At 40.2% G+C, this 13,753-nt stretch overlaps 1 protein-coding gene across 2 annotated transcripts; it reads left to right on the forward strand.

Moving 5' to 3' along the window:
- Positions 1–270: 270 nt before the first annotated feature.
- Positions 271–12,944, forward strand: LOC114545602 (ras-related protein Rab-39B). Of its 2 annotated transcripts, none has more exons than XM_028563993.1 (4): positions 271–560; positions 3,800–4,088; positions 10,836–11,016; positions 12,040–12,944. In XM_028563993.1, exons 2-4 carry the CDS (start codon positions 3,874–3,876, stop codon positions 12,283–12,285), a joined length of 642 nt encoding a protein of 213 aa, XP_028419794.1. In that variant the 5' UTR covers positions 271–560; positions 3,800–3,873; the 3' UTR covers positions 12,286–12,944. The 2 variants fall into 2 exon arrangements, with proteins under 2 accessions (XP_028419794.1, XP_028419793.1); XM_028563992.1 differs by having other exon boundaries at positions 3,808–4,088.
- Positions 12,945–13,753: the final 809 nt, after the last annotated feature.

Raw genomic sequence — 13,753 nt, forward strand, 5'->3', positions numbered from 1 at the left:
TTACGGCAGTGGTACTGATGCGGGATGAGTCAGGCTATATGATGCTGCTGCTACCGCTGCCATTTCATCAGCAGCGAAACACCACAAACACACAGCAAACACAAACGTGATACCGCGGGACCCCCACCCCCTTCCCCCCCGACAGCGATCATCCTGCCCTCAGGAACAGCCACGCGTCTCGGCGTGGAAACACAGACGAGACACTTGTTCGTGGTTTATTCGTGGCTCCGGTTGAAAGCGCAAGATCCGGGTTTTTTTGTTTTTTTTTTCCATTGCACCTGCTCTGGATGCGTTTTTTTCTTTGAGCTCGGGCCTGACATCAACAAGGAAATCAGCCCTGACTCCAGCAGGGCCTTCTGTAGCCTACACCAGCGTCTGTGTCCAGGCTTTCTAAGACAAGCATCGAGGGCTTTGGGGGAGTTTGGGTTGTTCTGCTGCGTCCTGAGGATCGACCCAGACGGACTCGTCGGTGCCATGGAGCCCACATCAGCTTGGTCGTGAACGCCGCAAACAGCGTAAGAAGAGCAACCATTCTGGCCTAAACTCCACTCCAGCTCCAAGTAGGCTGTTTCTTTTTTCTTTTTCTTTTTTTTTTTTACCATTCACAGTCAGCATTTCTGATATTTATCATGTCATTACGCCTGAAATTGGTTTCCTTTAGAGAGCATAATGCCTATTTTTTCAGTCATGATGTGCACTGGTCTAATAATAGCCTGCAGTAAAAACAATCTGTGTTATAAGACGTTTTATAAGTATAACTATAGCGTCTGGAATCCATCCGGCTATAGACTCTCCATGAGATATGCAAATAAGCATAGACTGTGAAATGTTCCGTTTTGGAAAACCTGTTGTGTTGTTGTTTACAGCACACTGGCATTAAAACTCGGCTACTACACGAGATAATAAAAGCCCCACCATTTTTTCTTTTTTATTTGAGATTTGACAGGTTTTTGAGACCTTTCAATGTCGGATATGTGATATCTTCTCTGCCGTTGTGGACCTCCAAATTGCCCCCCCCCCCATAACGCATCCGGTGCGAGAGCCCATAAAGCGGCTATTCACCGGGGATTCGGCCACTAATGTTTGCATACCGACCGAGCTACGCAACCCAACTCCCCAGAGACACGGAGGGGGTGGTGATGGGAGGCTGCATGTGCCTGGCTCCCTGCCCGCCTGATGGCCTGGCCAGTGTGGTGTAGTGTGAAGATAAACAGTGTGTGGAGTTTAATATCACATGTCCCCTGATTTTGGATCCAAAGATCATCCTCTTAACCCTTGTGTTACCTTGAGATTGGCCTTACTTTCTTATTCCCACAGACCCCACTGCTATAGCCTATATGAAAAAAATAATTGCCAAATTAACATTTTTTAGCCTATTTTTTTACTCTGACCTATGTTTCTGACCCTAATAGAAAAGCAGTGGTGGAAGTACTCAGATCATTTACTTGAGTAAAAGTAGAACTACTCCATTACAAGTAAAAATCCTGATTTCAAAATGTTGCTTAAGTAAAAGTACAGAATTATGATCAGCAATGTGTACTCAAAGTATCAAAAGAACTCATTATACAGAATGTCTCTTTTCAAAGATATTATAGAATATTATTCTGTTTTATCACTAACAAATACACGTGAGAGCTTAATAATGTTGTAGATCATCAATGTGGAGCCAATTTTATACTTTGTATACTTCTGGGTAGATTAGTAGTCCCGCTTCATATCAGATATTAAGAAATGAGCACTTTAATGCAAATAAAGTAACTAGCTGAGTAAAAAGTACAATATTTCCTTATGAAATGTAGTGACACTGTGGAATGGAATGGAAACAATCAAGTAAAGCACAAGTACTTCAAAATTGTACCTAAATGGTACTTAAGTTTAAAAAAAAATGTCAAAAATGCTACTATAGTCCCAATATGTAAACAAGCCAGCAGAGTCTAATTATTTGGAAAGTCACACATTCAAATGCCAAAGCCTCATATGAAAAAGGGCATTAGGCGACGGCCAATAATCCTAAAAAGCATGCTTATTAAAACATCTATTGATGCCATCGAGTGACGAGAAAAGCTTAAGAGGATTTTCTCTCATTTCTCGTGGTTTTAATTGAATCACGCACTGAATACAATGAAGCACAGTTATGTGTGTGATGTCGGCAAATAGCAAGTTAAAGGTTATATTCCTGTGACTGAATCAAAAGAGAGTTAGTCCAGGAATACGCATTCTTTTAAAATGACTTTTCAGTGTTTGTATTCAATAGCAGCAGTATAATGTTATAGAAAGATTGTTTTAGTGGATTTTTACAAAGAATACCACAAATTTAGGACTGAATACACAGTAGAAGTCACAGTATGTTACCATAGGGACGCCAGTGGAGATAAAAAACAAAAATATCATAAAACATAAGAAATTATTAAGTACCTAAAGACTATAAGTTTCAATGGGTATACTGTAGAAATAGTATATAGGACAAACTTAGTTGTATTATAACTAGAGGCTACTACTCAAAACTGTACACTGCAAACTTTTGTGTAGCCTATTTTTGTTTTTAAAGATTAGAGGAACATTTTCATATGTTTATAAGACAATGTTTTCCTAAAGTTCCCAAGGAAAGGACCCCTCCAGACATGTAAAATACTCTGCCTCGAATGATTATTTGCGTCTGATGTGGTTTTCTTTCAAAAAAGTTTAAATACTTTCTTAAAAAATTCCTAATCCCTCATCAAAAGTGGGATTAACTCATTTGGAAATTTAGCTTGGACAAATAACCCAGCGTAGGACTCAATAAAAGATCACTACTGACATTATATAGGCCTAATATAATACATAATATAGAGTCTCATTGCAGTGGCTCGCACTTAAAACTGTACACAACAAGATGTTTCTGTTTGTGAAAACATGCCTTTGACTACTTTTCAAAGATTAAATTAGGGAAATGTTCCCATATGTTTATATAATAATGTAGCCCTCCCCCCTAAAAAAAAACAAGGTTATAATACGTTTTTTGTTTGTTTTTAATAAATCATATAATGACCATTCTTGTGTTTGAAAAAAAAAGGTCGGAAGCTTAATTTTAAGACAATGATGTCATATTACCACTTCAGATTGCACTCCATGGTAGTTTTGGTTGTGGAAACATTCAAGTAGACGGAATGAAAGTTCCTATATGGTTTTAAAGACATGATTTTGTAAAGCTTTAATGCATGTCCTGTCTTGCTTGATCCTGTGCCATTAGTAAGCTATATTATCAGAACTTTACACATAGTTCCTAACTTTTCATAGAACATTTCCACCTATTTAGCCTTTTGGAAACACAACTGCTACATTTGTTGCAGGTTATAAGACATATTATCATTCAAAGACCACATTACAGGAGCAGTAGGTCACAAAGCAGCTAGAATGAAAGTTCCTGTATGGTTTTAAGTTGTGTTTATGTAACAGCTTCAATGCTTGTCCTGCCTTATAACTGATCCTCTCATGTGTCATTAGTAGGTCATTACCAGTAGCTTAGCATCTGTCTAAATCTTAAGTTATTGAATACATGTAGTGGAGTTAAATGCACAATGTTTGCATCTGAACTGTAGTAAAGTAGCATAACATATGAAATACTAAAGGAAAGTAGGCTTACAAGTAAAGTGCCTTCCTTGAGTAAATGTAGCCTACATTCCACCGCTAATTATTAGGCCACTAACAGTCGTCAAATATTATGAATATTAGGCTATAAAAATGTAGAGGGATAAAGATTATCTTTGTTTCTCTCTCTCTCTCTCGCGCACGCGCCTACCCAACGCTCACGCCTCAACAGACAGACAGACAGACAGACCGATCAATAGACCGACAGACCGACCGGTGAGAGCGACAGACAGGCCCAGCCAAGACATGGAGGCTATATGGCTCTATCAGTTCCGGCTGATCGTCATCGGGGACTCCACGGTGGGCAAGTCGTGTCTGATCCGGCGGTTCACGGAGGGACGCTTCGCCCAGGTGTCGGACCCCACGGTCGGCGTGGACTTCTTCTCCCGGCTGGTGGAGATCGAGCCGGGCAAGCGGATCAAACTGCAGATCTGGGACACCGCGGGCCAGGAGCGTTTCAGGTAAGAACAGCTGGTTGTGTGTGTGTGTGTGTGTGTGTGTGTGTGTGTGTGTGTGTGTGTGTGTGTGTGTGTGTGTGTGTGTGGGAGAAAGTTATACATGTCTATTCTGAGTTTTATATAGGCTACAGTAGGCTAATATCCGATATGATATTCCTATACTATGCCAGTAGTGACCAAAGTGTGCCCTTAATGCTGAATTGTGCGATAAACAATAGTGATTTATGGTAGGCTATTTGTTTGCCACGAGAACAGTTGAAAAACATATTCAATACACTGTAAAAAAAAAAAAATTAAAAGTAGAAAAACTGAATTATATAGAAGTAGGCTTTTATTGTAAAATGCACTAAAAGCTGTACAAATAAAAGTTCAAATTATGAAGAATACACCTGTTCAGTGTTATGTTATTATATCATCTCTAATCATACTGGATAATTAGCTGGTTGAGTTTCAATCAGTTTAAGTTAATGTAAACTATTTCCGCCTCATTTTTGGTTTAATTTATGAAATGTACCAAAACATAAATCTAGTGGTGTAAAAACTACAGTATGTTCCTCTGAATTGTAGTAGAGTAGGTGTAAAGTAGCCTAGCATAAGCAAAGCACCTACAATTTGTACTTGAGTGGAAGTACTTAGTTACATTCCACCACAGGCCATGGCCTTGTTATTGTGTGATGTTTTGTAATATTTCAATATAAACATATAGCGACAACGTGAGGAAGATGACAAGACAAGTTATTATTTTGCATTATGCACGAGAGTTTGCAGATATACTAAGTATCTATACTATAATTGCTACTTTGCAACACTTGTAAATCCCAGACTGATGTTCAGAGCTTCACCATCGGCCGTCTTCATGGCTTAAAGGTCAGCGGCGCACACTAGGAGGTAATGCACTTCATGTTTCTGCAACAGCAGTTTATTTGGAGTAAACACACGAAGGGGAACTGTCAGCACGGGCAGCTGACTGACAATTACAAACTCAAAACTAATTCAGCAAAAAACACGTCAGAGCATTCACATAATACATGTGATCTCGGAGAAATGCAGTGCAGAATCACAGCCACTTAGCAGCACAGATGTCCCCAACACGGAAGTTGTGGTTCTCCTCTTTTAATTCTGATTTATTTGGAAACTGAAAGAGTCATCCGGGGTGAAATGAAGCTGTGTAGCTGACCTCTGACCTCCTTGTTGAAGAAAATGTTTTTGTTTTTTCTCACAGATCAATAAACTTTTATCAGAATATCACATTATAAATATTAGATGTCTGATTAACAGCACCAGACCAAAATAGTATCAAAAGATTGTGAATTGTATTACATTCCAGGAAAGATAAAAAAAAAAAAAAAAAAAAAGAGATCATTAGTACTTAATGTTTGGCAATATTTACAGCTTTATGACGTAGGCTGGAAACTCAACTAAAATTTCTCCCTGTGACTAATGTGTTTGCTCACACAAAGAGAAAGAGCAGTTATTTAAATGAGGTTTCAAGTGATAGGAGTAGAGAAAACAACTAGAGGGGTTGTTTCTAATACGTACTGTAAACACATAAAAGTGTTCTTAAAGCGTAACTCTCGCCAAAATGCAACCTAGGGTCTTTTTGTGAATGCACTCTCGGTGCATTCACAAAAAGACCCTAGGTTGCACTAAATATGCTTTTAAACGAAAGTTTGACTCTCGGTCAAACTTTCGTTTAAAAGCATATTGTTTTTTGGTCAAATGGCCTTTGGAATGGGAGTGATAAGGGCACTTTTATGCTAGCCTCAAAATAAGCTATTTTTAAAACACTAAGAAGGCTTGACACATGAAACTTTGCTCCAAGTATTACCAGGGGCTCTACACATGAACGAAAGCGTTGACAACATTGTTTGTGTACACAGAGTTTACTAAAAAGAAAGGTTTTGAACAACTCGCCGTAGCTCTTGTTTCCGGCCACTACCACCTCGGCAGTCAAAACGAGTCGATATCCGAATGTGAATGAACGGACTCCATATCAGGCTCCTTTCAACTACAAGGTCAAAATTGTTATTCTTTTCTCTCCTCCCTGTTATGTTGCATTCGGAAATCAATTGTTTTTGACTGATAAAATGGCTGCGGCCGGAAGCTACGGTGAGTTGTTCAAAACCTTTCTTACATACATAAGGGTACATTTGAATGGCACAGATGATTCTGCCTTTAAAATAAACCTGCTTTTTAATATAATAAGGTAAAAAGGTGATGTTATGGTAATAGCAGATTAGCCTATTGTTAGCAGATTATTACCGCGTTATTACGAGTGATGATCTGCCAAATAATTAGCTTGAAATGTTAAATATCTACGTTTACCCCCATTCTTCCTCTAATATATAAAAAAAAACTTAACTATTACCTCTAGTCTCAAGATATTATATCTCTGTACCTGCAATGGTATTACCACGGTGTTCCCAAGATATCACCCCTTTATTACCTAGTTTTTTTACTGAGCTTTGATGTAAAATGCTGCCCTTTAGCAAGACACTGAACCCAACAATCTCATTACTTTTGCATCTGAACGTCAAAAAAGCATATATCCCCCATCGGTATAACATAATACAGCCAGAATGATGTGCCTTATAGCATGAAATGCAGCTTCTCACATGCTTGCACACCCACACACATACTCATCATCCTGACAGAAGGGGACTGATCTCACCTGTCAGTATGATACGCGTCTCCATGGCAACCGTTACACGTCCCCTCCTTCGAGACCGAAAGACAAGTCAGAAATGTCATCCAGAATGTTTGAAACATCAAATAAATCTATGATCTCTCAAAAATGTAAGGATATAAATGTAAGACTACTTGCACTGTTTATTGAACATTTCCATTTTGACTCATGTACTGTAGCCATTTTGGGAAAATAGCCTACTTAGGATCCACTTGTACTGACATTTCTATGTATTTTGGGATTTATGTCTTTTTCCTGATCCTACAGATGAGTTGACAGCTTCTGATCTGAATCCACCTCACCTGACGACGCGATGTGTGTGTGTGTGTGTGTGTGTGTGTGTTTGTGTTAACTCAAATGAATAACTCGCTGGTTTTGAATTTTTTCCGCCTACTCCTTCCCCCTTACTGTATCTTCTCCGTCCACTAATCCTCCCCTCTTTCATGACACGTCTCTCTTTCCATATCAAGTCTGTAATTTTTCTCATCGTTATATTTATGTTGACGTTCTCTCTGCAAGCACACTGTGGGAAGATAGCGGCATCATAAAGGGGGTTGGTACGCATGGTTTGCATGCAGGGTGTCACATCTTGTCAAAATCGAGTAGCAATTCTCCTCCCAGTCGAGACTGCAGTGTTCCTTTTGTAAAATCAAACACCACCATTCTATTTAGTTCACTCAGGCTGAATTTATATTAACTTTCAGAGGATGATATTGATAGTGTTGCAAGTTAACAGTTTGCATGGTTAGATACATGGCGTGTTGGCAGTGCTGATAAAGTATATTGCATTTCATATTTAGTTTAAATTAGTTAAGATGCTAATAAGAGGCACCAAAAATGCATATAATTAAATAAATTCATATTCAAACCTGTCCACTGAAAAGGAAAATCAGTACATTTTTTTCATTCATTTACAAGTGTAAAATGGGCAGTAATCAAAAATGTGTTATCATACTGATATGATACTACATATCATACATGTTGACTGTGTGGTTCCAAGTCGTTTTGTTCTCCAAGGAACATTTTTCTAAAATAACTAAATTTACAATAAATCATTTGTCGATCATCAAAACTGGTCACAAAAACAAGCCAAATGAGCCAGATCGTGTAATGTAAGGCATAGAGTAATGGTGCGTTCTTTTTGTCTTGTAATCGTGACTAGTAGCTCAAGTGTGACGTCACATCCATGTCGAAAAACGAATAACCGCAGGTTGTTGCGTTCTTTTTGTCACACAATACTACGAGTCGGAGAAAAGATGGATTTTTGTAACATTTTTAGTAACATTTAGGATTCTATTCACCAAGTTATTGACATATTACACAAATATATTTCAGTTTGATACATGAAAATTACGTTTTGATTAACGTTAACGTTTGGCTACTGCTCTGCTTTCTGCTCAAGACTCGGCTTAAAGCCATTGTTGTCATATAGCAACCGAGCGTCTCTAGCCAATTTCAGCTGCACAAGCTACAAAATAACTAATCAGGCGGTATTTAACTCATAATAAGACTGTAGCGACATGCCTATAGGTAGCAGTATACAGTGCTATGTGTACGACTTCTTCATTTGGTTACAACAAAGACAAAAGTGCTTAAAATTGTAGAAAACCACAATGTTTACTACGTGTGATGCACGACGTAGCTATCTTTGAAAGTGAACTCGGGGTCCTCTGAGTTCAGACGACTTGACGAGTCGTATATATGACCTCGGTGGCGTTCTTTTTGCAACTTCCGGTTCGTAACTCTGGAAAACGACTCGTAAATCAACTTCGGTGGACAAAAAGAACGCACCATAACCCTTCACACTCAGCTGTTTAAATTTTTTCAATTCTGTTCCCAACTTCTCAACTCTGACACCCTACATCTCCATCACTTCAGCTTCTTTTCTATCTTTCACACCTCCTGCCATCAGCTTCTCCCCTCTGAATATCTTCCCCCCTGGATTAATCATGTCTTATTATCTCTTTCATTGCATGTGTCTTATCTCTCATTCTCTTCATCCTGAACAGATATAATAGTCTTACAAACCAAAAATATAAGTGCAAGGAACGTATTAATATGTGTGTCTGCTGTAAACTGCAAATGTTAGCATGCTAACTAGTTTACTGCTGCACGCAGTGTAACCCCAAGGTCAAGAAACATTCTGTTAGCTAACGAAACATTAAGCTAAGACAATTCAATGAGTAGTACTTCCCCACTGTGAGGAAGCTGGTCCTTGATGTTACTATATCAGAGTGCAGACTAAATGTTAGCCGTATGTCCAGCTCTTTACTGGATTTGGGGAAGTTTACACTCCAGCAACCACAGCCAAATGTTTTAACTGAGATAGAATTAGGTTTGTCAAAAACACTGGTTATTTCTCATCCTAAAATCCTTTTCTCTTGTAACATTAAAAGTGAAAACATAGTTTGAAAATAAAAACACTATGAAGTATAAATACCAAATGTCTTGTGTGTCCAAGTAAAGGATAAGCAGCCAAATAATAATAAATATTACCCTGATATTAGCCTACCATAATATATTACTAAACACTAGAACTACCTAGCTCTATCCGGCAATACGAGGACAAGGCAGTTTCTGTTTTTCCTGTAATCTTGCAGCGGGGTCATCCCAATGTTCCCAGGGTCCTATGTTCGTCATATGGACTAACATTGTAAGAGATTGGTGAGGGCTATCTTCACGGTTCAAATTGCGAGTGAAGATAGAAGTCTCAAATGCAGTTTGAATGGTAAATATCCATTTAGCCACCGTGGAGATATCAATGTCTAAAGAAAAAAGAAAACTGTCTTGCCTGCACATATGAGGGCATAGGTTTCATGCAGTATGACATCAGTTGGCTATAAGCTGTAGGTGGGCGATTTCAACATTTGACCTAGAGAAACATACATTGCTGAGAAAATAAAACGCTTTGAAAGGTCTTACTAATGTTTCATATAGCGAGGATATTAAGCTGGAGAACATAGGACCCTGGGAAAATTATTATTATTATTAGCATTAGGGATGCTAGAAGCTTTAGCTGCAATCTTTTCTAGCATTATATCTTGTTTGTAGCCATCAGGTGCATTTAGGACCCCTTTTTTTTCAAGATTATTTTTGGGGCATTTTAGGCCTTTATTTATAGGACAGCTGAAGACATGAAAGGGGAGAGAGCGAGAGGGGGAATGACATTCAGCAAAGGGCCACAAATCGGAGTCGAACCCGTGGCCGCTGCGTCGAGGAGTAAACCTCTGTATATAGGCACGCGCTGTACCAGGTGAGCTACCCAGACACCCGATATTTAGGACCCCATTTACAAGATTCACCTTTTAAACATGACATTAGTTCTAGTCTATATCCACGGTGTTTCACTTCTGGGGTTGTTCAGGTGCTGCCGGAAATTCCACCAGATGTCTCTCATTTCGTCCTCCTCCGTCACCTCCCGCTTTCTTTGTGTTGTCATTTTAAACTCTGGTCGATTTATATGCACTATTGTTAACTGCTCCTCAGATCTCTGCAGGGTAAATCCAGACAGCTAGCTAGACTATCCGTCCAATCTGCGTTTTCTGTTGCACGACTAAAACAACTTTTGAACGTACACGTTCCACCAAAACAAGTTCCTTCCCGAGGCTATTGGCAGCAAATGTAATTTGAGGAGCTCTGTCGGGCGCTTAGTGCCGCCCAAGACGATTGTGATTGGTATAAAAAAATGCCAATAAACCAGAGCACGTTTTTCTCCCGTCCCAAAATGCTGTGTGGACTCGACAGACCCTTCTCTGCAGCGCTGTGGAGAAAGGTCTGGCAATGCAAGACTAGGTTTCAACTAACACATGGAGCTAACTTTAGCTTGATTAGCCAGCTAAAGCTGATACAATCTGCCAGTGACAGTTGTCATGTCAGCCAGAAAAACTGACTGTCGTGAGTTAGAAACGAGAAAGCCTGCTTTTATACCTGTCTGAAATCAAGGACTCACTGTTTGGAATGGAAAGCTCAACATTGGTAGTACTAAGGGATCTGTTTATTGTACTTGACAAATGAATTGCTTGATCTAGCTCTGATCTTTACTCTCCATTTTGCAACCTCTGCAGGTCCATCACTAGGGCTTACTACCGTAACTCTGTGGGAGGGCTCCTCCTGTTCGACATCACCAACCGCCGCTCCTTTCAGAATGTTCATGATTGGCTGGAGGAGGCTCGCAGCCACGTCCAGCCCCACAGCATCGTCTTCCTATTGGTGGGTCACAAATGTGACCTGGAGGCACAGCGCCAGGTGTGTAAAGTACAAAAGTGAACACAACAATATTAATAAAGCTTTGTTGAATTAGTGGCTGGGATAGTGGCTGTTTTGAATATTATGTAATCTGCAATTTAACAAAGTCTGCAGCATTAAAAATAACCTTGTGTTCAGCACACATTTGGATCAGAGGCAAGTCGTCATTATTTGTTCAATTCTCTTGGGGAAGCTGGCAGATGGAAAGCAAAAATATCACCATTGAAATTTAGTCAGGATGGCACTGCAAAACACTGCACGACATGTCTTCACTGATATGATGCAATGTTTAAGGATTCAGATAAAATAAACAGATAAAATAAACCAGGAAATTATGAAAGGTTTCCCGTCTTAGCCTCTTTAGCCGGATCCTGAAAGGTCTTGGTCATTCACAAAAGAAATTATGGAGCGGTTCATTCCTGGTGGGAACGTGATCTGACCTCCATCTGACTAAACTACCAGGCGTAGCTACTCTGCAAGTTTGAGCTAAACAGCTCCTGTAGCCAGGTGCACTTTGCATATTAAAATGGCAGCGAGGCGGAGAATGAATCAGGCCTGACGTAGACTAGTCTGTTGCCTTCTTGATATTTGGGCAGGTAGGACCATCTTCAAAACCTACTTCCTGTGTTTTCTTTCTAACTCCTGCCCCAGACACATCCAGTGAGAAAGGTGAGCAATCTCATGTAGCTTTTAGTGATGCATTTCTGGGTCCCTTGTATTTTTGTGTAAAATGAAACCAAACCAAGGGGAAAGTGTAAAAAGTCTAGCTTAAAACTCATCCGCTGATTCGGACCAGAGTAAACAAACTGTTGGTTTGAAAAATCCCTTAGTTTCTGCATTTAGATCCTGGAGAGTTCCTGGGACTGTCTGGTTGAAAAAAGGCAGTTGGCAGGCATTTCCAGATCTGGACATAAGACCTCAGAAGTTCTACTGTGGTTCTCAGAGAGTGTGTTACATCTACTAGCTCTTGACTGCCAAGTTCCCACATGGGCAAGTTTCATCTCATCTCATTTTATCTTCTAGGTGACCCGCCAGGAAGCAGAGAAGCTGGCAGGGGCGTACGGGATGCGCTACGTCGAGACGTCGGCGCGCGACGCCATCAACGTGGAGCACGCCTTCACCGAGCTGACTAGAGACATCTTCGCCCTGGTTCGGTCTGGTGATATCACAATCCAGGAGGGCTGGGAGGGCGTGAAGAGCGGGTTTGTCCCCAATGTGGTTCACTCCTCAGAGGAAGTGACCAAGAGTGACCGCCGCTGTCTGTGTTGATGTGGGAATGAGCTTTGGGACTGAAGGTGAAAAAGGGTAGAGATTCAGAAAGGATTCAGAGGAGAGTGGCTGACGGACTGAGGTGTCAGCCCTCTGAATGAAACTGTTGATAACCCTCTGTTGTTCTTTGTTCAGACTGGATACAGAAGGGGATGTTTAATGACTTTCAATGAAGGTAGAAGGCGGAGAAGAACACCTTGAACATGGGTGGATAGCTGAAGGGTTGTGCCCATTTCTGTATACGTTTTATTTCCTGGAGAGGAAGGATCTCAGATGCTCATTTACTTGCGAGGGCTCCCATGATTCCATTCCTTTAGTTCTGGTTTGGGCTTCTTGCTTGAAAATCCCTCCCTTAACGTCTTATAAAGGCCTTAGAAAGAGGATCCATTTTTGTTCTTCATCAAAATATGATAAAAATCTTTCTCTCTCTTATCACTTCCTTCACCTCGCCTCCCACTACTTCTTAATATTTTCCTCTCTTCCAATATGCAGTTACATGATCACATACCAAACGATCACTTTTACGTTGGTGTCCAACATTTTCCTAGCACATATCATTTAAAGTTAAGTCGGCACCGTTAGATTCAACTTCCCTCGTTAACAAGAGTCATGTTTCTCTTGTGCTGACATTTTGCTGCACATTCCACTATCAGAGGTCAACGGAGGAGCCCTGGAGGTCCTACATTTAATGAGGGAAGACTGATTTCCCTCCCGGAGCTGTGGTCTTGTTGCCAGGGACCACATTATTTCTCTTTGAAGCAATTTAGGTCTCCAGTGAGCTCAATGACATTGACTAAATGGTTATATCCAGTATCATTCTGCTAAATACCGCACTATAACAAAACATCATCACCCATCCAGTTCCTTATGGACTCCTTGAGCAGGAAAAGACAACGTGTACAGCTTGACCGAGGTGGACTTGTTGGACTAGCTTAACAACACCTTACTGTTTGCCTTTAACTGGGGACTTGTTAAGGTGGACTAATACGCGTTTGAAGCCAGAAAGCACCTTCACAAACAAGTCCATCGTAACTGTGGAGCCTGATTTGGGACTTTTTGAAGGGTGCAGATAAACACAGTGGAGATTGATTTCTTGAAAGCAGACAGAGGGACCAGACCACGGATTCCACAAAAGAATCACATTATCCACAATGCACGCATATGGACAATATAATCATGCAAAAAAAGTCCAATTGGCAGGTGTTAAATCAATCCAGCACAGATACAGGCACAAGGAAAACCACAAGGTTACATTTTGTCCTGAGCAAGTGGTTTATATGCCATTTCTATGTGTGTGCGCAAGTGAATTATCTCATCAAACATTTATTTTCATTTTAATACACTCCAGTGCTGCCGGTTGATGTACCTGGTATAGTTACTTGCGAATTTTCCCACTTAGAAACTACATGGGTTTTGTATGGGTCAGGTAGCTTTCTGATACCAAAAAAAGCCCTACTTTCATGAAAGT

This window comes from Perca flavescens, chromosome 19, assembly GCF_004354835.1.
Source record: "Perca flavescens isolate YP-PL-M2 chromosome 19, PFLA_1.0, whole genome shotgun sequence".
NCBI lineage: Eukaryota > Metazoa > Chordata > Actinopteri > Perciformes > Percidae > Perca > Perca flavescens.

What these genes read in the sequence shown, in the direction of transcription:
- LOC114545602 (XM_028563993.1), top strand. Translation starts at nt 3,874, where the DNA reads ATGGAGGCTATATGGCTCTATCAGTTCCGGCTGATCGTCATCGGGGAC. An exon ending in GCGGGCCAGGAGCGTTTCAG is followed by an intron (nt 4,089 to 10,835) that starts GTAAGAACAGCT and finishes CAACCTCTGCAG; the next exon opens with GTCCATCACTAGGGCTTACT. An exon ending in ACCTGGAGGCACAGCGCCAG is followed by an intron (nt 11,017 to 12,039) that starts GTGTGTAAAGTA and finishes TTTATCTTCTAG; the next exon opens with GTGACCCGCCAGGAAGCAGA.